Raw genomic sequence first — 26,883 nt, forward strand, 5'->3', positions numbered from 1 at the left:
TTCAGCGAAGACGTCACGGCCGTAGCGGCTCAGGTGGCGGGCGAGAGCGAGCGGCTCTCCGTCCATAGCTTCCTCTAGTCCGGCAACAAATGCACAGACCGGGCGTGGCTGCTCCTCTTGTTGTGCGGATGATTCGGGTTCTTGCAGACGTAGGTTACTGAGTTGATCGGCGACGAAGTCTGGTTGTCGAAGGTGATCTTCGCGCTTGACTGCATCTTCTTCGCGTTGTCACCGATCTTGAAGATGAGGACCTAGCAGCGTATTCAAGTATAGAGAATCAAATGGGTAGCGCATAAGACATATGGGTTATACTTGTTCAAGCACGTGGTCCCATACATCTAGTTTGAAGTAGCTTCTCTCTGTAATTGTATGCTCGGTTACAGGGGCGCATGTAGCTATGCTCTAGAATGTAGAAGATGGATCCCCATCGAGAGGCCCTTATATAGTCGGGGGTAGGGTTACAATGGATCCGATCAGCTAACATACATGTTTCCTAGTTTGTTACATAGAAATTGCAACAGAATGATTCTATCTATCACCTAGATATGACAGCGCCGGATATTCTCGGAATGACTTGATCTCCAAGCTTGTGGATTCACTTGACTTGCGTGGGCCTCATTCCTCGTCGTCTTCGACCTGGTAGATAGGCATGGATCGGGTATACGGACGGTGAAGGTATCCCGAGCCTATATCTAACACCTACCTTTTCTACCTAAGGAGCACTAGTTTTAGCCTTGCCGCCAGTGCTACTGATGACATTGTGGCCTTTGATACGGAGGATGATGAAGGCATGGGTTGGGATGACAGATTTAATGACCGTGATGCGATGCCACCCTTTATAGATAGAAAAGCGTAGAGAGAGGGAGAGTATGGAGATGGAGCTCCAAGAGAGAGGATGAAAATGTATATGGAGCTATATATATATATATATATATATATATATATATTGCGAAGGGAAGGGGGATTATATTAAAATTTGGCATAGTACATCCCTAAATTAAATATGAAAAATCTAAAATAAAAAATACATAATATTGTATCCAAATTCTCCCATCGTCTCCTTCCCCAATGGTCCTAGCCTTCTTGTCTCCGGCAGACACACCGAAGAGGAAGGAGAGAGGCCCTAGGCACGGTGACGGCGAGGATCAGGAGATGCGGCAGACGGCGTGGTGGTGGTGGCTCGCGTAGGAGACGTGCGTAAAGATACGATTGTATGTTCATATATATAGTTAGAATACCTGGTGCCCACAGTAGAAATTCTTGGTCTGCCGCTGATTGAAATACTCCTAGATCAGATCAACACACAAGATTGAAAAGAGTTGGTCATTATCCCCCCTATAGTATACACACTTACACATGTTATTTAGTTGGAGCCCTGGTACACAATTTGGCTAAACTTCATTCTAGGCCTCCAAAGTTCTTTAACGCCTGGTATTGTTGCCAGGCTCAGACAGCTTTTACTAGCTCCAAACGAAACAGAGCCTGATCCTCGAACAAAATCGAAGAATTTGAAGTCGATAAGAAGAAAGTGTTATCTTGTTCAGTCAATAGTCTCTACCGGAGGTGCTCCATTGCCTGTTTCAGGATAGGTTTGAGCCTCTCAATGTTGATCCGCACATCCTGCTTCCCCAGGTACCACTCTGCAACGTTTCGCCACCCACTCATCTGCACGGCGACGGGGTCCTTGATGATGGGGTGGTCCTTCCCGAACACGTCCATCAGCGAGCTCTCGTCGGCCTGGATGTTGTACTCGATGTACCCGTTCTGCGTATCGAGCCAGCTCAGCTTGGATTTAGTCTAGTTCGAGCTGGCTCGTTAGGTAAACGAGCCAGTTTAGCTCGGGTTGTTAATATTATGAGTTAGAGGGACAGCTTGACTTGGCTTGTTACCGAGAGCTCGAGCTGGCTCATTTAGCTCGTGAGCTACTTAAAAAAAATAGAACACGTATGTTTATAATGTTTAAGCTACATTAATTCTCGAAGGTGACGTCCACCGTTATGCAACAATATATGATTAATACATATCAGGTTCATCAAAAATATCAACCATGCAACGTAGTTAGTCCATCCATGATCATGCAGTTTCAACATACTAACTAGTTGCTTCCCACCACAAACTTAGAAAAGCCCACAGATTCAATGCCGAGCTGAGCGGATCACAAGTCGAACTAGTTAGCGAGCCACGGTATTTTATCCAGCCCATTCTGCCGGAGCCCCATGTCGCGGGCGGGGTCGCCGAAGTCGGACCCGGCGATGTCCTCCAGCCGGCCATACGGCACGATCTGCACGAGCACGGTGCCCGTGGGCAGGTACACGCAGTTGGTCAACCCGGCTCCGTGGACGCCCAACATCACGTCGAAGGAGTTCACTTCGCGTGCGAACTTGTCGTAGTTGGTCCTCGGACGGCCGGCAACGGTCACCATAAATCCGGCGGCCTGCGCTGCAGCGACGACCTCATGGAGGTTGATGAACCTCCGGCTGTTGGTTCGCTCCAGGATCATCATCCGTGGCCGCCGTCTGGCAGGATTGTCACTGAGCTTGATCGGCCGCTGGCGCGGCAGGGAGTAGGCTCGTCTCAACAACTCGGTGAAATCTACTATGGTGTAGCCGCCGCCCGTGGCGTCGAGACTGGGTTCGATCGTGAACTCCTTCCGGCTGCCGTAGCCGACGACGACGTGCGGGTAGCAACGAACGGTGCCGTCGTCCCTATCGAAGTCAACGATCTCGTGGCGCGAGAACTGGCTGAAGATACTCTGGTACTTGTCGACCCAGAAGGGAAGCAGGTTGACGAGGAGGAGGTGGACATCCCCGTTGAACCTCCGTGCGCCGATGAAGAGCGGGACGAGCACGTCGTTGAAGTCGTGCCAGTAGTTGCCGGTGAGCCCGCCGAGCTCGATCACCATCGCCGGGATGTTAAGCCGCGTCGTACTCGTACATTGCGGTGCATGCTCTGGGATGGAAACGGACCTCACCGTGACAGCCTTGAGCCCATCCAGGTACTTCCGTGAGTAGGGCTTTATGGTCCACTCCCGGAGCGGAGCGCGTGGAGAGACAAGCGTGACCGTCGCGGCGGCGCCACCGCGTGCCCGCGCGTCGCCTGCCAGCTCGCAGATATATTTACCGAACGACGTGTCGCAGATGGGCTTGGTGCGCGCGACATTGTTGAAGTCATCGGTTCCTCCCCTGCTCACACAGCCACAACTTACCAGATGTAAATATGTATCAAGATTTGGTTTAAAAAGGACATGAAAAAGGCACAAATTTGGTACCGAATTAAGTGAATTCAACATTCAGCACGTTTGTTTGGTCGTATTTGGCTTATAAGCCATAACTTATCGGCTAACAAATAGCATTTTTCTCTCACATCAAGCCGGCCAACAATACTTCCATGGCTTATAAATCAAACCAGCCCAAACGAAGAGAGCGATGGTCCTTCTCCGTTGGTTGGTGTGTTTGGTTCCAATTGTCAGTGTTCCTTTCGTTGCCAACTAGCGTCAAAGCAAGGGGACAAAAGGGAACCTTAGTCTGATTGTAAGGAACTACACAGAAAACACAGACCTGGCCGATCAGAAGGAAGAATTAAGTAACATGCAAAGACAAAAGAAACATGTATGCCTGATTGTTCCTCGATTAGATTTTTGTCTGCCCATTCCTGCTCATCGTTCTCATGTGCCACTGTGCCATAAACAAAAAAGAAAGATAAGATCGAAATCAGCATCGTATTCAAGAAGAATTTGTCTGCTTGCCTTTCTGGTGTCACGCAGCACGGGACTGACGCTTACCTTTGTGGCGGGAAATAGTTGGTGGTTCCATGCTCCTGGCATCTAGCCACGAGCAAATACGTAACTCGATCATTGAACACATAATCGAAACAAAATGTTGTACTACGAGATTCAAGCAAACTACTAGTAAACAAAACCGCGCATATATACCGCGTTCTTGATGGCTTCTTTGTCGTCCTGCAGGAACCGTTTCAGCTGTGCTGATTGTTGTTGCGCCAGCATAAGCTGCCTCTGCGTGTGAGCACAAAAGGATCTTGTGAGAAGCAAGCGGTATAGCAACAATCCCCCGTTCATCGCAATCTCATATAGATAGTTCCTCGAGTCTATGCCAACCAGAACTCGAAAAAAAAAAGAAAAAGAAACAGACGGTGGCGATAGAAATATGATAGAGATTACCATGCGGGTTACTATAGCTCAACTGTGAAGAGACCATCAAGTAGAGAAGCACGAGCACGAGCACGAAGCCCAGAATTAGTCCGTGCGCAGCATAGCCACTCTGCTTCCACGACGACGACGGCCGGGCCGTGGTCCTCATAGCCGCCTTTGCTTCATTTCCGCATCATCTTCTTAGCAGCATCCAACGATGGAAATATTTATTTGTTTGATTGGTTTCGCCGCGGAGGCGCAGACCAACCATCAATCTGTCTTCAGAAGAGCGTTTTTGACAGGCCGGGGGAAGGGGAGGTTCTTCATCTTTCACAAGAAAGCGAAAAGAACCAAGAGAGCACCCAAGGGCATCCACGCCAGCTCTATTCATTCTTTTGACTTGTGTATAAGATAAGATACAAGTACAACACAACAATCCTTTTCTCTTTACCTTTATCTTTTTTATTATTTGGTTACTATCCCTCCTTCATCGATTTTAACTCCAACAAGTTAAGTGCTTTTTTTATTCTATTAGAAAAAACAAATCTATCAGAACTTTCCTACTGCCCGTGTCTTTCAAGTTGGCATTTAAACAAATGATGACATTTGTTGGTTGGACGGTTGATCAAGGGCATCTTTCCCTCTATTTACCTACAGAATCCACATAGGCACGTCGCTTGCTCCGTCTCGCCATTAGATGTTGAATGGCTGATGGTCCGCGTGTTCGTACCTAGCTCAACACCACGTGTTGACACCCGTTAGGCATGTTACGTGCTCTGTTTCGCCGTTGGATGCTGAATTGCTGATGATCTGCGTGTACGCACCTAGCTCAACACACCACATATTGACACAAGCTAGGCATGTCGTGTGCTCCATTTTGCGGGTTGGATACTGAATTGCTGATGGTCCACGTGTATGTACCTAGCTCAACATGAGACATGGCCTCTGATACAGTGCGCGCTATTTCATAACACACTCTAAGATTTTGGATTTTGCGATTGATACAATAAAGCAATACTTTTTTCTAGTTTTTTTTATGTTTGCCAACATTAGTAAATATCTTTAAAAATTATCAAGAAATGTATTATTTTCTAAATAAAATTAACGAATCATACGTTATATCAAGGTGTGTTTTGCATTTATCCTGATAATCATCTTTCTTTTCTATCTAGGGTTTTGTTTGAAAATGAACTTAAAAGATTATGTAGTTTTCTTTATAATAAGGTTTTTGAAAAAAAAAATCTTAAAAGCTTCCTAAATATCCTCCGCTGAAACCCATATCTTGCATTGCGAGCACTGGCGGAGCCAAGGGGGGGCTGGCAGGGGCCATGCCCCCCCCCCCCCCAATGTTTCACAACAAAAAAAAATTAGTAGTATGACTTAATATTTTTTTTATTTATATTAAGAGGGAGATTATATAAAATTCTTGTCATATATACCTATTAATATCTTCTAGATAATATAATCATACAAAACACAACTAGATAATAAAATTATCGCAATGAAAAAGACCGAGCCGACCCCCCCTAAGTATAATTCCTGACGGCCGGCCCCCCCTGAGTATAAATCCTGGCTCCGCCACTGATTGCGAGCTAGTAGCTCCCCTTTTTATTGTTTGGCTAAATGATCTCTTTCCTTTCTGTAAGGAAAATGACACTTAGCATGGGCTACGTGTGGTTTTGATAGTTTATTGACAACATCAAATGGATTAATGTTATTTATGAGTATACAAGATATTTACTCTATTAGACACAAGGATGATTTGTACAAAGACAACATGAAGATCAAGTGATCATCAACATTAAAGACCTTAGAAGACTTGCGCTATTCATCCTCCTCTAGTCCGCCATCTCGATCTATCACCGGTCTTTGGCTACTGTGAGGGGCTTTGTGCTCATCCCCGCAAGAGATTCACCAAGAGCAACTATAGTGAAATCAATTGATGTTCGGAGAGGTCTCTAGTGTTCTATTAGCGTCTAAGTGAAGAGGTACTTGGGATCCACCTCAACGGGGACGTAGGTTGCCGGCAAGTAACCGAATCTCGGGGAAAAATTCACGGTGTAACTTGCCCCATTGGTTTGCATTCTAAACACTTGCAATTTCAATTCACATATTGTGATTGTGTTGTTGCTTGGTAGCTCTAGCTCTCTAGTTGTTGTTGTAGCCAGCTCTATTATTTTGGTAGTGTAAGCTAGTTGTTTAGTAGAGCCTCTAGGTGCTTGGTTGTGTGAAGTGCTTAACACTTGTTCTTGCAACTAGACTTGTGTAGGGGGCGTATGTTGTATTGCATAGGTTAGGTAAAGTAGCGGCTATTAGGGTCATCTCTCTTACTAACACCTTTGCCTGGTGCTTGTGAGCTTGTAGAAAATTTAATTAGGATATTCGCCCTCCTTTAGCTATCCATAGATCCTTTCAACCATGTGGTTGATTCTTGCGGCATCCAAGTTTTTAGTCTAGCTTGTCACGCTAGTTAGTGTGTGAATCATCACTTGGGAACTCGCCACAACGTGGATGTTGCTTGTCGGCAAGAAACACGAGGATAAATCTTGTGTTCAGCTCTTGCTCTCGATGGTTTGCATACTACACACTTGCTCTTTACATTCATATATTGTGCTTGTTTGTGTGGTAGGTGTTTGTGTAGCTTGCTAGAGTAGTGTGTTTAGTTGTAGTAGTAACTAGTTGTTATTTGCTTTTGTTAGTAGCTCTCTAGTGTAGCTAGTGTTCTTAGTAGCTCCTATGTGGTGAAGTGCTCTAGAGTAAAATTCAAAAGACACTAGACTTATGTAGGGGCTTGCACTGGGTGAAAATTAGAGCTAGTGCAAAGTAATCACTATTAGGGCTATTTATTGTATTAATCAACTTTGCTCTAGTGTTGTGAGTTTGTAGAGAAAATTTATAAGCTATTCATCTTCCTCTAGCTATCTAGTTCTTATCATCTGGGAAGATATGAGAGAGAGAGAGAGAGAGAGAGAGAGAGAGAGAGAGCTGGGACAAGACAATAGTTTTTAGCTTCACCAGATTTTTGTGCATGTGAGAGGCCAAAAACAGCTTCTAAGGAGAAGCTATTTGAAAATATCTGTTTGGTAAGAGAAGCTGAAAAAAACTTTGTGAAGCTAGACCATAAGATGTACCAAACATGCCCTTAGACCTAACTCAAATAGTCTGGCATAAAGAAAACTTCCTCTTCTCTATACTTAAAGTTCAAACCTTTCCTATTTATCTACTGTTAAAATTTTTGTTCCCTAACTAACACTTTCGTTAGTTTGGGCACGTAACGGTGCTAACTCTAAGGGGAAAGGATAATTGCCCCTCCTTTGTTTTTCAGTTAGTATGTTTATTGGGCACCCATTTTTTTGTTAGCGTTTTTTTTTTGCCATTTCAAGAAAGGATATTTAAATGGAACGACAACAAAATGAGAACCGAAAAAATTAGTGCCAACAGGAAAAAAAATATGGTGCCAAAATATCTTAAAATGATAAAAAAACACTAACAGAAAATGACGTTCAAGAAATAATCTTACTCGAAAACAAAGGAGGACCAAAATTGTCCTTTTTCCTTAGAGTTAACACCGTTATATGTCGAAACTAACGGAAATGCCGTTAAGTGAAGAAAATGTTAAAAGAGGATAAATATGAAGATTTAAACTTTAGATGCTAAACAGGGAAAAAAAATTATATTATGAGACAGGTATCATCAAACAGACCCCTCGGTAAATTTGAAACTTTTTTTTAGTGGCACGTTAGAAAGACTCAAATCAAACCCACCGCTCCCCGAAAGCCCATTCCGGACCACGCCACTCTCAAACCCTAACCTCACCCTGTCACGGTGTCACCCATGGTGCAGGACGCACCTAACGCACTTGCCTCCGACGCCGATCACCCCGCCCCGCCGTCCCGCCTCCTTTCTAAGCACCGCCCGCGCCGCCGCGCTGCGGCCCCTCGCCCGCCCCTGCCACCACCTGCGCCGCCAGCGCCCGCGCGTGGCCTGCCCGATCTCAGCCTGTGCCACTGCTGCGGCGTCCGCTTCCCAACGCCCCAGCCGGGGGCCAGGTCCAATCGCCGCCCGGTCCGTCCACTCAGCTCCCTATGGCGCGTCGTCCTCCTCTGCGCCGAATGCCTCTCCCTCGTCCGCTCCGCCGCTGTATGCTCCTACTGCCTCTCCCTCGACAACCTGCCGCCTGAGGACTCCGCCGTCGTCTGCCGCCGCTGCAAGCGCTGTGTCCACCGATCCTGTATCCCCGCCGAACACCGCACGACCGTGATCCAGCCGGTCGATGTGGAGGATTTCCTCTGCGTCGATTGCTGCCCCACCGTGAGATCGAAGAACAGGGGCTTCAATTTGGGGCTGAATCTGGAGGCTTGCTTCTGGGATCGTACCTCCGTTGCTGGGGAGAACGCTCTGAGGAAGGCTGCGGAGGTGAAGTTGGCTTCCAAGCGGGGGAACAACGCTGTTGGCAGCAGTGGGCTGGTGGGGAGGAACAGTGGTGTTCCGGTTCTGCTGGACGAAGAGTTAGCTTTGCAGCTACACCTGGCAATGAATGGATCACAGAGGATTTCACGTTCGGGTAATTCAGCTGGTGGTGGCTCTGCCGAGCCAGGCAAGGGGAAGAATGATGGGGTTGGTGGTAGGATTTGCAACATAAATCAGGAGATTTGCATAACCAATATGATGGCTCAGCTCGATGAAGAAGAAGAACCAGGTTGCAACAGGGTTTTAAAGTGCCTTAGGAGTTCTGATTCCTCTGTCACAGTGGTTCTTGCGCTGGAATGTGTGAAAGGTAAACACGCTGAGGAGAGCATGAAAGCTAAAAGAAAAGGTCCTCATGTGATTACACAGCAGGATGATTTGGTGGATCCCTATAAGAAGTATAGCAAAAGGAGCTCAAGCAAGTTGGCAAAAGATGGATATGTTGAGAGCCGGAACATGTGTGATGGGATGGACATAGATGCTGATCATGGTGGTAATGGGGTGGCTCCTATGAAATAGACTGCTTGTGCCATTCTGAGGTACTAATTTCTTTTAACAAATGCCTTTTATGTCATTCTGCTATTGAAGCACAACATCCAGTGCAACTTCATGTTGCCCAAGTAAATGCTAGTTATATGCCATTGCAAAGATGTCGAAGATGCAAAATGCCATTGGGAAATGTCATCCGGGTTAGATGATGTTACAAATATTTATTAATTCATGAACGGCCATTAAGACAATATCACATTGTCACTTAGGCCATCTAGTTCTTTCCTCATGTAGGTCACCGTACCCTTCTTTGCTATTTTTGCTGCTGCAGTCCACTAAGGGAGTGTTTAGCCTTTTACTAACTCATGCCTAGTCTTGCAATTTATCAACAACCTTGCAACTTAGTCCCTCTGCTCTAATATTTCGTGCATGGATCTAGGGACATATACTATAGTTCCAAAAGGAAAATCAATATAAGATGACCATCCATGCTCCTACCCCTATTATATGTTATATGTTAAAATACATTCATTTCTCTTACATTAGGGTATTTAGTTAGGGGTGGGGTGCAGAAATACTACTATAATTACATTCTGGATATCCTCAGTGAGCAAATATTGTGGATCGGTTACTCTCATGGCCATGAACAAATATTTTGAAACGAAGGGAGTATTCTTATCGTTCCTAATCGGTCTGGTACCGATTAGGACGATCAGGACGATTAATCGACCCCTGATCGGTCTAATCGTCCAGCATATAGCAGGACTATATAAGTATATATCATATATGTATGGTATATATATAATATACCATATATTATATATTTATATAGTAGACATCGAGCATATTTCTAGTTAGTTGGTTACTTACCTATGAGATCTGACTCCATATTCTTGTCCCAGCCTCCATATGTTTGCTTATTTTCTGCAGGAATAATAGATAACTTGAGTAAGTAGATGCAAAAGAATAGTGTGACAGACTGACAGCATTACAGCAGCACATACTCAATCCAGATCCAGAAAAGTAGGAATTAAAAAACTAGCATAGTCCACAGCTTACTTAATATAGTACGGGTACTGAGTACATACTGCAAACTAAATAATTAAACACTGCAAACAACATTCAGAGTTTTTAAGATAACACTAGCTGCCATTCAATCAGCATTCAGCAACCATCTAAATCTAAATAAGCAAATCATCATCCAAATTGAAGCCTCCTCCTCCATCTCCACCCGAGTCTCCATCCACCTCCATTCCTACTTCAGCATTAGATGCATCTGGCTGAACTTGTGCTTCATGGTCATCATCTTCATCATCAATGCTATCTGGAGCAGCAGCTGCAGCTGCAGCAGTCCTTGGACGCTTCCTGGTATACATCTGACTGACAGAGGCTGCTGCACGAGCAGCAGCAGCCCTAGGCAAGTTGCGGCCCTGTAGATTCTCAGATGCACCAATAGCTTCATCAACAGCAGCCCAAGTCGATTCCTCACAATTCTCATCCACCCATTCATTATCCCACTGAAATTCATCTAGCGTGAGAGGGTTGCTCTTCTGTCCTTTGCAACCAAGCTCTCTGATTTTTTTAAACCTGTTTGACATCTTTTTGTTGTAACTGACATAGACCAATTTATTTAACCTCTTGTGCTCTAATCTGTTCCTCTTTTTGGTGTGGAACTGCATAAAAAATAATGAACAACACATTGGTTTGCAAGCAATATCGCAAATACATAATTGATTTTACTTCGAACTAGCAGTGGTACTTACATGGGAAAAAACACTCCAATTACTTGGTAGCTTGAGCTATTTTCTTCTTTGCTTCTGATTGTGCTCGCTTGAGTCTTGTCCCAGAACTTGGTACTTTCGCTGGTTCAACTTCAGTAACTTCATCCTCTTCATTTGCTTCTTGTTCTTGTTCACCATCTCCAGGAAGTGCCACAATTGTAGTCCTTGTATTCTTCTTCAAGTAAATAGTCATCTCTCACTGGACTACTGGAGGTGGTTTTGGGCACTTCACTGCATCCCCATAACCCCCAGCAAGGTGCATCTTGAACCGACCGATTCCTGCAGGCACTACCTTCTTACAGAAAATGCACTGAATAAATTCCTTCTTCGTAGGATCTGGCCACCACCCATACTTCCATCCTGGGTCTTGAGATCAAGCCTTCCTCTTGGGATCTTTAGCCTGCTGAGCAAGTTCTGGAGGCAGTGCTGCTATAGCCTTTTCTACAAGGGCTGAAACATCTGGAGCAGCTGAGGATGCTGAATCAGCACCACCTGATGCAACTGATGAGCTTGCACCAGCACCTCCTTCAGGATTAGGCCCAGGCATGATGACTTCCACTGCAAGCTGCCGCCTTCGATTTTCATCTACGCAAGTTCAGCAAAGAGCCAAAGAAACAAAGCATCAAGATTTGAGCATAGTGCAGAGGAAAGGAGATGTTTGTCAACACGACACCTACCATGATTAATCTTCCAGCCCTGTTCATGAGAGAAGACTTCCAACCTGGAAGATGACCAGCGACCTTATCCACTAGTGGCAACAGATCGGACTTTGTAGGTTTACGTATTGTGAGCGGTAGGCCAAGGTAAGTGCAAGGGAAACACATAACAGAATATTGGAGGTGAGAACTAAATCCTTCTCTGAACATTGAATGGGTGTCACTGAACTTTTTGTCATGTTAGTCTTGAGACCCAAGGCATGGCCAAAAATTTGTAGCACCAGCATGATAGTATGGTGATTAACACTCGAAGGCCAAAGGAATACTACTGCATCATCTGCATAGAAAGAAACCCTGTGCTTGGCTCCTTGGACAGCAAGTGGTTGCAGCAGATTCATTTTAGCAGCATGGTTCACCAGGGAATTAAGAACATCCATAACAAGGATAAACAACATTGGGGACAAAGGATCTCCCTGACAAAGTCCTCAAAGATGAGATATAGATTCCCCAGGCTCTCCATTCAAAATAATCTGTGTCGAGGAGGTAGATAACAGCAGACATATGAGATTCATCCAGCACCAACCAAAACCCATTTGTTGTAATACTTCCAACAAGAAAGATCAAGAAACTGAGTCAGAAGCCTTAAAAATGTCTAACTTCAGGTGGATGTGTGGCTCCTTTTTGTGCAGACTCCTAGCCATTTGTTGGACAATTAAGAAGTTATCGTGAATATTCCTTCCTCACACAAAAGCACTTTGATTTGTAACTGGTAAACAAAGGAGCTAATCGGTTGGCCAGGATTTTTGTCACCAACTTCACAATGCTGTATACAAGGCTAATCGGTCTGTTGTCTTTAACTTGCATGGCATCCGCCTTTTTATGGGTAACAGAGTTATGAAAGCTATGTTGAGGAGTTTAAATCTGAAAACGTGACCACACTCAATAGCTGAAAGATCCTGCAGCACATCACCTCTTATAATGTCCCAACAGGACCTAAAAAATGGCCCATGAACCCATCTGGCCCCGGGGCTTTGTCCAATGGCATGCCTTTGGTAGTTGCCCATGCTTCCTCTTCCAAGAATGGCTCATCATGGGACGCAAGATCATGTTGCTGTATATGGAGGGCAGCAAGGTCTATTGTATAGTCTCTGTCTTCAGTCGAACCTAGCAGATTATCATAGAAATCCAGAACAGCATCCTGTTTATCCTCTTGAGATGTGACAATCTGATCACCAACCTGAAGTTTACCGGCAAAAGTCTCCTTGGAGATTCCTAGATTGACTGAGCAATGAAATGTTTTAATTGTATGAATCTTCTCAAACACTAACAACAATGTATTATTTGCAATGTCATTGAGGCATCTTTTGCTGTCTTTTTATTTTTGTGTGTGAACAATTATATTTTAAGATGTTCAATCAAATTTTTCGATGTAGTAAGCATTGTACTGCATGCACTGCTGCAAATTATTAGACCATATTGTCAAACTTGCAAACATTTGTCAGAAGATAGTAACCTTCACTCTTTTCCTTTTAACAATTACAGCGGTCATATCAATGAAAGTTACTATTGTACAACAGGTTATTGTTGGCAACAGGAGATGGCATCGCAGCCAGAAACTAGAAAAATGAACATAGTAACTTTTGTTTGTGATCATATGGAACCAACAGCAGTACTTTTAAAACAGCTCAGCGGCCATGTAGTTGCTGGTTTTTCCTGATTACATGCTGCAACAGCTTCACATTATTGAAGAATCTGATGAGGCTTCTGTGGAATTATGAGCTGAGATGAACCTGGTAAGCATTGGAATTCTGCTTTCAGAGCGCTCTAATTTCGAGGATTAACTTCTGTTCCATTTTAAGCGTGTAGTAAATTGCAAGGAAGTCCTTTACTTCTGTTCACAGATTGCAATCAGTTTCGCGTGCTCCAAAGGTAATATTTGATTACCATAGTTGCAGGGATTTAATAAATCCACGAATTAGAAATGGCCATTTAATGTTGAATAAGAATGTATGCCTTCTTGTTCTATTGGATATGGAGATGAATAACAGACACATTGTTGTGAATGTGGTTTAATTCCATAACAATGAAATAAACATGTCGCTTCACATGCAAACTGTTGTTTGAGCATCTTGGTTATTCCATGAGTTCTATTATATTTATATTTTAGTTCACATGAGTTGTTTATGAACCTCTTTCTTTGTTACTAATTAACTAGACTCCCTCCATTTTCAAATATATGACATTTAGGACAAGCTTGTTGTAAGTGTCATATATTTAAAAACAGGGAACAATGTCAAAGTTATTAGATTCGCTAGAGGCAGGCTATTTAGCTTTTGGATATCCATGTTGATCTTGTTGGTGTTTTGGTGACATCAAAAGTCTATGGGTTGCTAGGAAATTTTAGTATGTACAATATTTGTATCTTACCTTACTTTGCCAATTTATTTAAATTCTTTTGATTCAAAGTTTTTTTACATTAGTGTTGTAGATGTAGTTTTAGTTCTTAGAATTGGCGTTGAAACAAAAGGAGTAAGGATGAACCTTACAGTATAATCATGTAAAATTGATTCGTAATTGGGGGCACAATACATTTATCAAAGTCCACGAAAAGTTGCAAATTTTGTACAGTGTTGTTCTTTTATTTTTGTTAAATAAAGCTTACAGTTAGGGCCTCCCCTGCTGTATTTTCCGCTAAAAAACGAAACGTTGCAAAAAAAAAGTGCTTCTAAATGTGAAGAAAGAATGGAATCAAACAACAGATTAGATAAAAAAAAACTATGATACACAATCACCAGAAACTTGGGTTGGGTCATGGGTCGGGGTTAAGGGTCACTGACCGCAATTGTCTAAAAAATGTTTAGTGTATGAAGGGCCCATCTAATGTAGGCCCATATGGCCCATGTGGCTCTCTCTATATATAGTCATCTCCACTACTGGAGTGCTCATCTTCTCAAATCCTGAGGTCAGTAACTTGGTACCAAAGCCATGGATTAGGGTTAGGGTTAGACTCATCTAATCTAGTCCACTCATGATCCATTTTTTCTAGGTGTGGCCCGTCACTGCCCGCCTGTCGTTGCCTCTTGCGCGGCCCGTCCGTTGATCTTCTGCGCTCCTGCGCGCGCGGCTACGCATCGTCTGCGCCCCTTATCCCGTACCGGTTGTCTGCGTGGCCCGTTAGCGTGTTTCGTTCGCCCCATGTGACCCGTCGTTGTCCCCATTACCTGGGCAGCTGGGCTCTTCGTCTTCGCGGCCTGTCGTCACGGAGTCGCCATGCTTCCCGTCCGTCTGCGCTTCCCAGTCCATCCACTGCGGCCTGTAACTCTGCCCGTGGCTCGCTCCTCCGCCCGCGAATCGTCGTGACTCACTTATCCGCTCGCGCGAATCGTTGCACGTGCCAACGTTCGGCCGGCCTTCAGCTGCCCGCTCGCCTTCCTCGATATTCCCCATCGGTGGTGTGCTTTGCTGTGCTCTGTTCTGCTGCTGCGGACTGCAGTGGTGTGTTCCGTCCATGCTCTGTTCTGCTGCTGCTGGACTGCAGTGGTGTGTTCTGTCCATGCTCTGTTCTGCAGTGTTCTATTGCTTGGTGTTCTGTTCTATGCTGTCCTGTTCGGGTCCGCTCTGCTCTACTCCTGTTGAGTCTGCTGTTGTTGAGTGTTGCCTTCTCCAGATAATCATGTCATAGCCCAATCTCATTGTCTTCCCTATGAAGCTTAATGGTCCGTCTAACTATCAAGAGTGGGCATTTTCTGTCAAAACTATATTAAGGGGCCATGGTCTTGCATCCCACTTGACAAACGCTCCTCCAGCTGATAAGTCTAAGGATGGTTCTGGTGCCTGCTGCAGTGATAGCTTGGGCTAATGATGTGGCCTGTGTGATGAGTGCCATTGTTACCAGTATGAAGCCTCTTTTGATAACGAGTCTTGAGCACCATGAGTCCGCAAAGCAGATGTGGGACTATTTGCAGGGGTGATATGTTTAGAATAGTGGCGCTCTTCTGCTTACACTGATGCAAGGACTTCATGACCTTCAGCAGAATGAGATGTCCTTAGAGTAATACACCGCCTTTTGATCGTGTGATGGGACCTTTTGTCCCCATGGTTCCTAAGTGTGAGCAAGGGTGTTCTAGCTGTTGTACTAAAAAGAACAAGTTTTATACTCGTGGATGTGCCACAACCTCGCCTTGGTGCTGGGGCTGCTGTATTGGTTTTAGTCTGGTTTTCCAAACTTAACCCGACGAAAGGGTTTTGCCTTGTTTTTCCCCAAAAACGAGGCTGTTGATATATAGCAATATATATTCAGGTGGGGATTCAATCACCCCCGGTTCAAAAAAAGAAGAACAAGTTCATTGAGAAATTCCTCATATATCAGTTTTGTCATGGATTGAGGTCTGATTTTGGGCCCATTCGTAAGCAGTTGTTGAATGCTCCTACTACTCCATCCATTGCTGATGTGTTGTTTGCCTTGATTGCTGAAGAGACACGTCTTAGTTCCATGTCACCTTCTGCATCAGTACCTCAGTGTTTTAGCAGCTTCTCAAGAGACCAACGCAGTGAAGGGCAGCTCTTCTGAGATCTGATCCTTCTGAGCATCGCAAGAAGACTTCTGCCACCCACGCCTCCAACCCAGCTGGCGCTGCCCCCACCACCAGCATGGAGGGGCGTCAGGTGAAGCGCCTCTTTCCGTCTGAGATGGAGGAACGCTGTCGCTTGGGGCTGTGTTACAACTGTAACGAGAAGTTCGGGCATGGCCACAATAAGGTGTGTCTTGCCTAATGGGCCAACGTCATGTGGGGGCAAGCAGTACATGCGCAGGGACTGCGGCCAGGAGCGCGTCTCGCGCAATGTAGGCATTCTGGTTAGGCAGGCTATCAGCCACGGCCTGAGTTTAGGAGATTACCATCTCTGGTTTGTTAGTGGCCCAGGGCCTATTTACATCTTGTATGAGACTCCATCAGGTTTAAGCAATAACAGTTATCTCCACTCCTAATCTCCCTTCTTCAACATAGGGCGCCGAGGGGAAAAACCTCGTCCCATTACCGATCGAGACTACGAGCTTCGTAGCCAAGGTCCTTCCTCCCTGAACCCCGACGCCCTTGACAACCAATTTGATTCTTGACGCCCAAAAGGCCAAAACAGTGGACTTCTCACATTTGCCACCCAAAATGTATTTCTTGATTGCTTAGCACCCAAAAAATTGCCACCCTTGCAAATTTGCCGCTTCGATCTTTTCTAGTGTTTTGATTATCTTTTCCACTCTCAACCCATATGAATTGACCATTTTGCCCTCTGGCCAGGTTGAGCCCTTCCTGGCTCCACCACAACCATCCATTTGCACCCAACAGTGGCAACATTGCCCCGTGCCTCTTTTTGCAGCAATGAAGGGCACATGCCCATCAAATAAGTTGCAATATCAAATGACTATACAAGATGAGTAGTGATGGTGTGCTGATCATGTACTCCCAAACCATATATGCGAGGGGGGTCTTCATGGCCAGGCATTGCAGTAATGATGTCAGCCACCACAACTGCCACAAGTGCATCTCCACTGTGTGACCCATGCGGAACGATGAGGGCTGATGGGGGGTTGGAACAGCTGGGGCAGATGAAGCACCTCCGTGTGCACCTTCCTTGCTGTTTGGCTCACCAAGAATCCACGTCATGTGCCGCCTCATAACTGGCAGCGCCTGTTTCGTGGGCAACTGGAGCTGATGTGACGAGGGGGTTTGAAATAGAGACCGACTGCGCCCACTCGGCATGTGGACGCATAACTACCCATGCCACTGGTTTGGTGTCACCGTCCAAATCGCCTAGGCCAAGAGTTCCTGCTTCATGCATGCAGGAGGCGGCTGGCAACATATATATGAATAAAGAAGTGAGTTTGCTCAGGATGATTTGATGTTAATGGTCATCTTTGACACCAACACCCCCCCCCCCCCCCCCCCCCCACCCACCCACCCAAAAAAAAAACCCTCATAGTGTGGCTATGCAGGATTGTTGCTATATTTTCATAAAACTGTGTTTCTGATTATACTTCATAGGTAGAAAGATATTTTGTCCTTTTTGTGCATGCTGAACCACTTGAAAAACCTGAGCAAGTTTATTATAATTTCCTTGCTGATTCAGCACTGCTGCCAGTTTGTAGTGAGTTGGTCTGAATTTATTTATCATTTGAATTTTCTGATACATATATCTATACCTTTTCAGCTCATAGCTTAATTGATGCTCTCGCAAGGCTGCACAAAGTGGGCTGAATGTTCAAGGAGGGCAAAGGAGCATGAAGAGGAGGGCTGGATTTATGTACTGTAAAATGTTTGTGAACCTATGTTCCCTTTCATGTACAAAATTGCAATGGATCTTTCTCCTGATGGTAGATCCAGTTAATTTTTGTGAAATTTTGAGATAAAGATAGTTACTTTCAAATTTGTTGATAGTCATGTTAACCATCACCTCTCATTTACCTGGACTTTTGTGATTATGTCTAGCGCTTGACTTTTTTTTTTCTTTTTTGCCTATCGGCATATCCAGAACCAATTTTTATTCTCTTCTACTGTTCTCATGAATAATGTTCTTGCAGAGGCTCTATCTGGTTTGGACGTTTGCTGTTTAACAATGAGAATATTGGTTTTGCAGAGGCTTTATCTGGTTTGGATGTTTCATGTTTAACAATGAGTTAGCATTTTTGTTTTTATATTTCTTTCATGACTCTCATGAGTACTCAACGCCATGAAGAGTTTAGGCTTGCATACATAAATGGATTAATGCAACTTCCTGAAAGCTTTCTGAGCGTAAGGCTGATTAGGATGGAGCATGGGACATTGTTACAGAGTTAACCTCATTTGGGCATTGGCATTTAAACCCCGAGTTCTGGGTATTGTGTGAAAGGAATACTCTGTCACATACTGAGCACGGAAAAGCTTCCTGTACCAGAAAACCTTCAAAATCATAAAGTTCCCACATCTGTTTTTTTATGGTTTGGCTGATTTCCTTAGATTGTGTGATAAGAGGCGTGAGTCTGAAATAGATGCTGTTTAGCGATGAATCTGCTATTTGAGATGCAAGCACGGATTTAAACGGTACCATAGTCTGGGCTCTATAATTATGTATGTGCACTATTTCAGACAGGAGGAGTCTGAATCGATGTATTCACGGACCGTACGGCGGTGAGGGACTGAACTGTCAGCACGAAAATTACATAGCCCTAGAAAATGCAGAATTTTGTATACAACTTTTTAAAATTGAGTTTAAAATGCTAAAATGCTCATAATATTAATAATTATACAATGGGAACGATCGGATCATGACAATTAGATTGGGGATGGCTTTAAATTATAATTGCATGTCGGTTATATATCTAGCAGTTCATGGTTCGAATAGTACAGAACCACGCTCGTATCCACAAACCCAGCAGGTAAGACTTTTGTTTATTCTATATGGGTAAATAAATTACGGTAATGATACTAATCGGGTGTCCAGTTCCTCCATACGCCACCTCCGCGAGCCTTGTGTGCCGCTACCGCCACCACCAATACCGGCACCCTTAGAAAAGAGAGGGGCCCAGAGGTGGCGGACGAAATAAGCGCTGTCGATAATTCGACGGGTGGCGAGCTCGGCCGCCGAGCGGGTGGGGCTGGACAGCCGGTGGGCGGCTGCCGGCGACAGGAAGTTGAGGTAAGTCCACTGGGATTGCTATTAGGAGTGGGCGGCCGACGGTCAGGTTGGCGGCGGCCACAACGGTGTCTGAGGTGGCGGCGGGCAGGGAGGAGTGTGGCAGAACCGTCTAATTTAATCAACTCCCAAGAGTACTTGTCTTCTATTAGACACTAACTACCAGAGAAGCACACTAAATTCAACAGTTCTAGTCGAGTACACTCAACGGAAGAACTCAAAAATCTACATTTTTTTTTATCATAATCATAAACAAGTGAATAAAACTTATAAAATTCTTAACCATTTCATATAGTCACAGAATTACATAAAATCAGAGTTATTACAAAACATGTTTATAACAGCAGCGGAAAGAATAATTATAATGTAACATGAATAAGAGTTGATACTTTACAGGTTTACAAGACTTGCAGCAGGAAAATAACATATGATTAAAGTTGTAGTGAAAGTAAATATTTATTCAAAGATATGTCTAAGCATTTAACATGGTAAACAATTATACCAGATGTGATAGTAGAGTTGTAAGAGCCTTTTCTTTATAAAAACATTTGGTGATGGTTATAAATAAAGAGGCATTTTACGGTGGTTGGAAAAGTATCATGGTACTTCGAGGTACTACTTTTTTTATTTGCTTGCCATTTAATTGAGCAAAAATATTTATAGAAATTAAAATTTATTCTCGAGGGTATTGTCGATGTTTCACCACCGATAGCCTGTCACAGGGGGTACTCGGGGCAGTTTGTTCGGGCTTCGGCGTATGCAGAACTCGACGGTAAACGCAAGAGACAGTCGATTTATCCTAGTTCGGGCCCTCGACCGTGATCGAGTAATAGCCCTACGTCCAGTCGGCGTTAGCCTTTGTGTTGGATTGATTGTAAAGTCTTATGTTGCGTTATGTGTGTCCGTTATCTTCCAGGAACTCTGTCCTCCTTTATATAGTCAGGAGGCCAGAGTCCTAGTCGGTTTACAACGAGGTTCCTAATAGGATCACAGAATAATACTACTACTAAGATTACAGAGAAAGAAGTCCTAGTTAGATTGGATCTTCTCCCTTCCTTGTGGAGTATCCCATGGGTCCTATACCGATAAGCCCCCCGAGCACTTCATGGTTGAGCTCTGGAAGCCTCATCTTGTTCCTTCAGGTCTTGCCAAGCAGGAACAAGCGTCGTCCGAGTACTTTCTTGAGTGAAACCATGTAGCGCTTGTTGGGATCTTCGAGTGGTATGTGCTTTTTTGAAGAAAAAGTACATCCATCTGGGTGTAGCCCCAAGCCTCTTGCTATTTGGAACAAGGAGCTAGAGGGTCTTACCTTGAAATTGTTCTAATTCTTCGTCGAAGGGCTCTTGGGCATATACCCGGGTTTTTATCAAAAAGAACTCGGATATAGCTTGGTCCAGGTTCTTTTTGTTTTGAGTCCTTGAAGTGGTTTGTCTTGAAGAAGTCTTTTTGCTTTTTCGAAGAAAAAAGTGCACTCACTGAGTGTAGCCCCCGAGCCTCTTGCTATTTAGAACAAAAAGTTGGAGGGTCTTGAATCTTGTGTTGTTTGAAAATTATTGTCTTGAAGAAGTCTTCTGAGTGATGTGCGTTTTTTTCGAAAAAAAAAGTGCACTCACTGAGTGTAGCCCCCGAGCCTCTTGCTATTTGGAACAAAGAGTTAGAGGGTCTTGAATCTGAGTTGTTCGAAAATTGTTGTCTTGAAGAAGTCTTCTGAGTGATGTGCGCTTTTTCAAAAAAAAAGGGCACTCACTGAGTATAGCCCCCGAGCCTCTTGCTATTTGGAACAAAGAGTTGGAGGGTCTTGAATCTGAGTTGTTCAAAGAACTGAAAACCTCTCCTGTTGCAGTCCCCGAGCATATATCCGGGTTCTTTTGTTCAGAAAGAACTCGGATGCAGGGTCTTGGCATATTCTCTGGTAGTCTGCTGTTGTCAGATGTAGTTGTATGGTGGTGGTTGAGTGTAAATGTTGTTTGTTCATGAGTTGTACAGTGTTGATATATCCTTTCAAATATGCTTGTCCTTGAGTACTGTTCCTTCACACCTGAGTCCTCTTTCATTGAATTCTGTCTTTTCACTTTGTCCTTTGTCAGATTTGTTCCGTTGGTGCTCTCGGTCCATGTGCGCCGCTCCTTTTGTCTATAAATACTCTCCTGGTATGATGTTTTGATTCATCAAGCATTTTGTTGCGTGGTTTGAAGTCTCCGCAGTCATGAATATGATAGTTTCTGAAGTAGAGCAGCCCCCAGGCGTATCTTGTAGTTCTTGTGTATCTTGTCGTAGCTAGAGGGAGTCTTGTGATAGAGATTAGAGGTAGACTAATCTCGCAGCGGTATTATACCAGGAGGTACATGGCGGTAGTTGGAGGAAGTCTTATGATGTGGGATACGTTCCTTCATCCAGCAGTTCTAGGTAGATCCCCCTTGCCTGCCCTGCGACTGTCCGGTGTATATCAACGCCTAATCTGGTGTCACATCAGACTTGGGTAGACAGATGCCTGCTGGGCTTCCCTGTTCCATGTTGTCCCGCCGTGCTGCTAACTTCCGCCTCGGATGTACTGCGTTCGTCCTTTGAAGAAAACAGTGTAGCCGAGTGCGGTTTGTTCTACCGAGTAGCAATTTGGAACACGTAGTCGTTCCAGAGCCTAGTTGTGTCCGGGTTCCTTTTTGCTACCTTGATCGTCGTAGTACCGAGTTCGTTGGGTCTTATAAGATGTGTAATCTTGTATTTTTTGAAGCCATTTATAATGGAAAGAGTCTTATCTTCTGGGTTGCTATTCTTTTTTCTGCTGATGTCCTGGTTGTTTATGAGATTCGTGAGTTATTTCTATAAGAATCGAGTTCTTGTGTTCCTTGTGAGGTAACCCTTCGTTGCTTCATTGTTGATGAGTTCTTTTTGTAGCAATATGTTAACTCTGCCTTAGTGCTGGATGGATAAGTCTAAAATCTACCCGTTGAATTGTACCTTTGTGTAGAAGTGTGTCGTCCGTCATTTTAGCTTTGTCAGTTGTGTTGGGAAATGAACCGTTGCATTCTCATGCCGTGTTTAAACGGGCCTAATGGGCTGCATTTTTATTGCTATAAAAATCTATTTAAAGGCTTTCTTTCTTCTTTTTCTTTACTGTCCTGCTTTTGCCTTGAAACCCTAGTCCTCACTCCGCCGTCGCCATTGTCGCCGTCATCTGAGCGCCGCCGCCTGACCGTCATCGTTTCTTAGTGCCTTATTGCTTTCGCTAGTATATGGGTAGGAAGAAATCAGCGAGCAAGTCCCAGGCAACCTTTGTAGACGAGGAGGCATCACTTTCTGTGATTGAAAATCAAGAATTCATGGCCATGAGGGCTGCTTAGAAGGTCTGACTAGCTCCGACTACGACTGAGGATCAGTTGCGTGAGCTTGTCAGTGATTGCCTGATCTAGGACAAGGAGATTGCTGAGTGGAGAGCTCCAGGCCAGCATCGGGTCCCAACTCTAGGCTCTGATAAGATTATTCTTTTTGTCTTCTTTATCCATGCTGGACTCTGCCTTCCTGCCTCTACTTTTCTTCATCGCTTTCTCAATTATTTTGTGATTAGCTTGAACCATCTTACTCCCAATGTTGTCCTTCATCTTTCTATTTTTGTTCATCTTTGTGAAACTTTCCTTGGAATTCCTCCTTCTCTTTCTCTCTTTCATTACTTCTTCTGTCTGAAGCCCCAACCCCGCAGTGATGACACCCATATTCTTGGTGGCTGTGGGATTCAGTTTTGCCAGGGTCGTAAGAGTAGATTCTTTGATTATGACTTGGTTGATTTTGTGAGGGATTGGCGTGCCGACTGGTTTTATGCCACCAATATGATTCCTCCTCTTGCTATTCATTCTGGTTCTGGTCCCATGGTTAATGATCGATGGGAAAAGAATCCCCTGATGGTGGATGAGCTCTAGGCGATCAAGCTGTTTCTTGATAGGATATGTGCTCTGAAACAGCAAGGCTTGACCGGCTTTGGTATCGTTTCTAGTTTTCTTCGCCGCCGTGTTCAACCTCTGAAGGAGCGAGAGAACTATGGTTTTGAATACTCTGGAGCAGAGGACCCTTCTCGTATGGTCCCTGCCCTTGAGTTGACTGGTGAGGAGGTGCTCGAGCGCCTTCAGAAGATGTTGAAGGGAGTAAGCGTCGTCCCGCATACTGTCCCTGAGTATTGTGCTAACAACCCGCCTCCTGCTGTGAGTTGTTTTTTCTTATGCTGGTACTTTTCGTATTTCCTTTGCTGTTTTCACTTTTCGCTTAATCTTTCTCGTCTGGTTGTTTTACTCTCTTATAGGAATTGGGGCGTAACTTTGTTGATCCGATCCCCCTTGATAACTGTCCTGCCATTGTGGAGCTTGGGGAGAATCTTGCTGGGGCATCTTTAACCAGTAAGTTTCAAACCACCATGATGTTTCCTGGTGTTTCTTCCATAGTTCTTGACACATATGTAGAGTATGTTCCTCGTCCAGTTCCTCGAGCTCCTCATAGTGTCGGAAAAAGGGGGCGAGCGGATTGTTCTTCTTCTGGTTTGTCTGCCTCTAAGAAGTCTCACCCATCGAGTACTCGTCCAGGTACTCAAGTTATAGGTAGCGTGCTCCTAGGTGAGCATATTAATATGTTTTATCTTTTTGTTGTTTGTTTTTGCCTCTGACCGAGTACTTTTCTTCTTTTTCAGATGGCGCTGTGGTTGCCATGTTTGAGAGTGAGGAAGATGAGGATGATGATGATGCCCTTGTTACGCGTCGATGAGTTGTTTTCTTGTTTTTTGCTGTTGAATACTTCTTTTTGTTCTAACTTTGTCCTTGTTCTCTTGTAGTAAGCGGTCGTCGACCTTGAGTTCTTCTGGAGCTCCGATACCGACCGCGCCACTCCTGTTGTAGGGTGGTGGTGATATTTTTGCTTCTATAGTTCCCCCTCTAAGGTCTTCTGTTGGTCTTGGGGGTTTTATGAAGAAGAAGATAGCTAAGTGAGTGAATCCTAGTTATGTTTCTTTGCTTCTGTTTTCCTCTTCTCTGATTCATATTCTTATCGTCGAGTTTCCTTATTATCTTGCAGGCCCTCACCTTCCCTTAACCCTCAGTCGACTTCTCTGGTGCGCCTCTGTGTTCTGAGTCTTGGGACTCGGAATGTGTGGTCAGCGAGGTGGCTGTTAGGGGGATAGGGTTCTCTGGTGATCCCGTAGCTGCCGATTTGCTCGCTCCGGAGGTGACCGTGGCCATGGTGGTGGAGCCATCCGAGGAGGTAGCCGGGGCTTCCCAAGGTATGGCCCTAGTCTTGTCTTCTTTGCCTCGGTCGGCTTCTCCCTCTGCTCCTCTTCCTAGTGGCGTTCAGCGTTTGGATGATGATGTGGTGCAACAATTCGATGCCACTCATCGGTTGTCAGAGCTGACCGCTGCCTGGGGGACCTTCGTGACTTTTTTTGGGGAAAAACTCTAGGTAAGTTTTTTCTGAAGTTCTTTCTTTGGATGTTCATCTTTCTTATATTCTTATGTCTTGTTTTTCTTTCTCTCCTTTGCTCAGTCTTTTTCTCGGGATCATACCGACTTCTTTTTCTCGTCTGAAACCGAGAAAAAGTTATCTTCTGAAGTTAGTTCCCTAAAAACAGAGCTTGACCTCTATCGGGCTGAGATGGAGACCGAGCATCAAACACACCAAAAGGAGGAAAAAGCTCTTCGTGCCCAGGTGCTTGAGGTAGAAAAGCGGAGGGACACTGCTGTCCAGGAGGCCTTGAAGAATGTGGAGGCCATGAAGAATGAGTGCAATGGTATTGCGTGTTCTTTTTGTTTCCTCTTGTATTCAAATTTCCATTTCTGCTAACTTGTTTTTGGTGCCTAGTCTAGCTCTCCGAGTTGAAAAGCAGAAGCTCTCGGAGGGTATTGAGGAAATGAAGACACTTGCTCGCAATAGTCACAATAGGGTTGAGGAGGTAATCACTCGTGCTGAAGAAGAACTCACGCTTGCCAAGTTGATTAGGCGTGGAGCTGACAGGGATCTTGTGCAGGTCCAAAAAACTGTTGAAGTCTTGAATGGCAAGTTGGCGACAGCTACTGAGAACTGGAATGCTTTGTGGAAATCATTTCGATCAGTAGCCGATCTTCTTCGAACTCTAGCAGATGATGGTCAATCTTGGGCTCAGTTTATTCCCCAAGTTTCGACCCGTTTCCAGGAGTTCGTGAAGAGGTGCGCCCAACTCTGTACCAAAAATGTTCTTGCCTAGGTCTGGGTTCTTGCTCTGGAGATGCCTTTGTCCAAGATTGCAGAGGAAGCCGAGATTCAAGAATATCTGGATGGCGTTGAAAAGATGGAGCCTGAGGTCGAAGACTTAGCCAGGAGGATTGTAGATAATCTTAATATTGATATTTCTTCTCCTGATGACGATGCTTGATGTATTTGACCTTTGTACTCCAGCCTCTATAATAGGATATTATACTTCTTTTTTAATGAAGATCTTTCATTTTTCGTTGATGTCTTCTTCGCCTGGATGTCTTTGATTTTGTCAAGTGCTTGTCATGCTTTTGTCTGCGCCGTGTAAACAACTTGGTATTTGTAGATCATTGTCTTGACAAACTTTCTTGATTTGTCGAGTGCTTGTCTGGCTTTTGTCTGCGCCATGTAAACAACTGGGTATTTGTAGATCGTTGTCTTGACAAACTTTCTTGATTTGTCAAGTGCTTGTCTGGCTTTCATCTACGCCGTGTAAACAACTCGGTATTTGTAGATTGTTGTCTTTGACAAACTTTTTTGATTTGTTGAGTGCTTGTCTGGCTGCCGTGTAAACAACTCGGGGTAAGTAGATCTTTGCCTTTACAACCTTTCTGTTCTTATTAGTACTAAAAAGACTTAGGACCAATGATCTCAAGCATCTTTAGCTTCTTCTTTTTAGCTTTTTGTTTAACTCGAGATGTGGCCAGCTTCTGGCTCTTTACCTGGTTGTAAAAACATCTTAGGATCGGTTCGGGTGTTAGCTTATTAGCTACCCTCATCGGCGGGCTCAAGCATCTTTTCAGCTCTTTTGCTCTCAGCCGGTATGCTCAGGCGTAATTTCAGCCATTTTGCTTTTTTGATCGGGTGTTAGCTTTATTAGCTACCCTCATCGGCGGGCTCAAGCATCTTTTCAGCTCTTTTGCTCTCAGCCGGTATGCTCAGGCATTATTTTAGCCATTTTGCTTTTTTGGTTCGGGTGTTAGCTTGTTAGCTACCCTCATCAGCGGGCTCAAGCATCTTTTTAGCTTTTTTGCTCTCAGCCGGTATGCTCAGGCGTAATTTCAGCCATTTTGCTTTTTGGATCGGGTGTTAGCTTATTAGCTATCCTCATCGGCGGGCTTAAGCATCTTTTTAGCTTTTTTGCTCTCAGCCGGTGTGTTTAGTGAAAACAACTTGGGAAAAGTCATAATAAGACATCTGTTTATCGAGGAACACCATCTTTATTGATCATGAACGTTTACATGCTTAGTGAAAACAACTGGAGGAAAGCCATAATAAGACATATGTTGTTGAGGAACACTATCTTTATTGATCATGAACGTTGATCTCTTGTGGCTTGTATATATGTTCTTCTTTGTGTTGTTTTCATGCATAGAATCTTCTTAGTTGGCTGATGTGCCATGTATTGTTGACTTCTTTTCCATCTTCAGTTATCAACTTGTACGTGCCTGGTCCGGTGACTTTTGTGACAATAAAT

The 26,883-nt window shown here is 44.4% G+C and overlaps 2 protein-coding genes across 8 annotated transcripts; one reads left to right on the forward strand and one right to left on the reverse strand.

The window, feature by feature from the left end:
- Window positions 1-1,336: 1,336 nt before the first annotated feature.
- On the reverse strand, window positions 1,337-4,509 carry LOC136524008 (beta-1,2-xylosyltransferase XYXT1-like). The gene is made up of 6 exons (XM_066517500.1): window positions 4,178-4,509; window positions 3,932-4,012; window positions 3,782-3,823; window positions 3,532-3,674; window positions 2,209-3,280; window positions 1,337-1,760 (listed from the first exon to the last, which is right to left on the reverse strand). The coding sequence occupies exons 1-6, from the start codon at window positions 4,314-4,316 to the stop codon at window positions 1,555-1,557; spliced, it is 1,683 nt and encodes a 560-aa protein (XP_066373597.1). The 5' UTR covers window positions 4,317-4,509; the 3' UTR covers window positions 1,337-1,554.
- A 3,422-nt stretch (window positions 4,510-7,931) lies between these two features.
- LOC136524383 (uncharacterized) lies at window positions 7,932-18,071 on the forward strand. Of its 7 annotated transcripts, none has more exons than XR_010776187.1 (4): window positions 7,932-9,153; window positions 13,118-13,333; window positions 13,400-13,469; window positions 17,745-18,071. XR_010776187.1 is itself a non-coding variant. In XM_066517782.1 (2 exons), the coding sequence occupies exon 1, from the start codon at window positions 7,982-7,984 to the stop codon at window positions 9,131-9,133; it is 1,152 nt and encodes a 383-aa protein (XP_066373879.1). In that variant the 5' UTR covers window positions 7,932-7,981; the 3' UTR covers window positions 9,134-9,153; window positions 17,745-18,071. The 7 variants fall into 7 exon arrangements, 2 of the variants coding, with proteins under 2 accessions (XP_066373879.1, XP_066373880.1); XR_010776188.1 differs by having other exon boundaries at window positions 13,407-13,469; XR_010776186.1 differs by lacking the exon at window positions 13,400-13,469 and having other exon boundaries at window positions 13,083-13,333.
- Window positions 18,072-26,883: the final 8,812 nt, after the last annotated feature.

The sequence above is a fragment of the Miscanthus floridulus genome, chromosome 18, assembly GCF_019320115.1.
Source record: "Miscanthus floridulus cultivar M001 chromosome 18, ASM1932011v1, whole genome shotgun sequence".
NCBI classification, from domain to species: Eukaryota; Viridiplantae; Streptophyta; class Magnoliopsida; order Poales; family Poaceae; genus Miscanthus; species Miscanthus floridulus.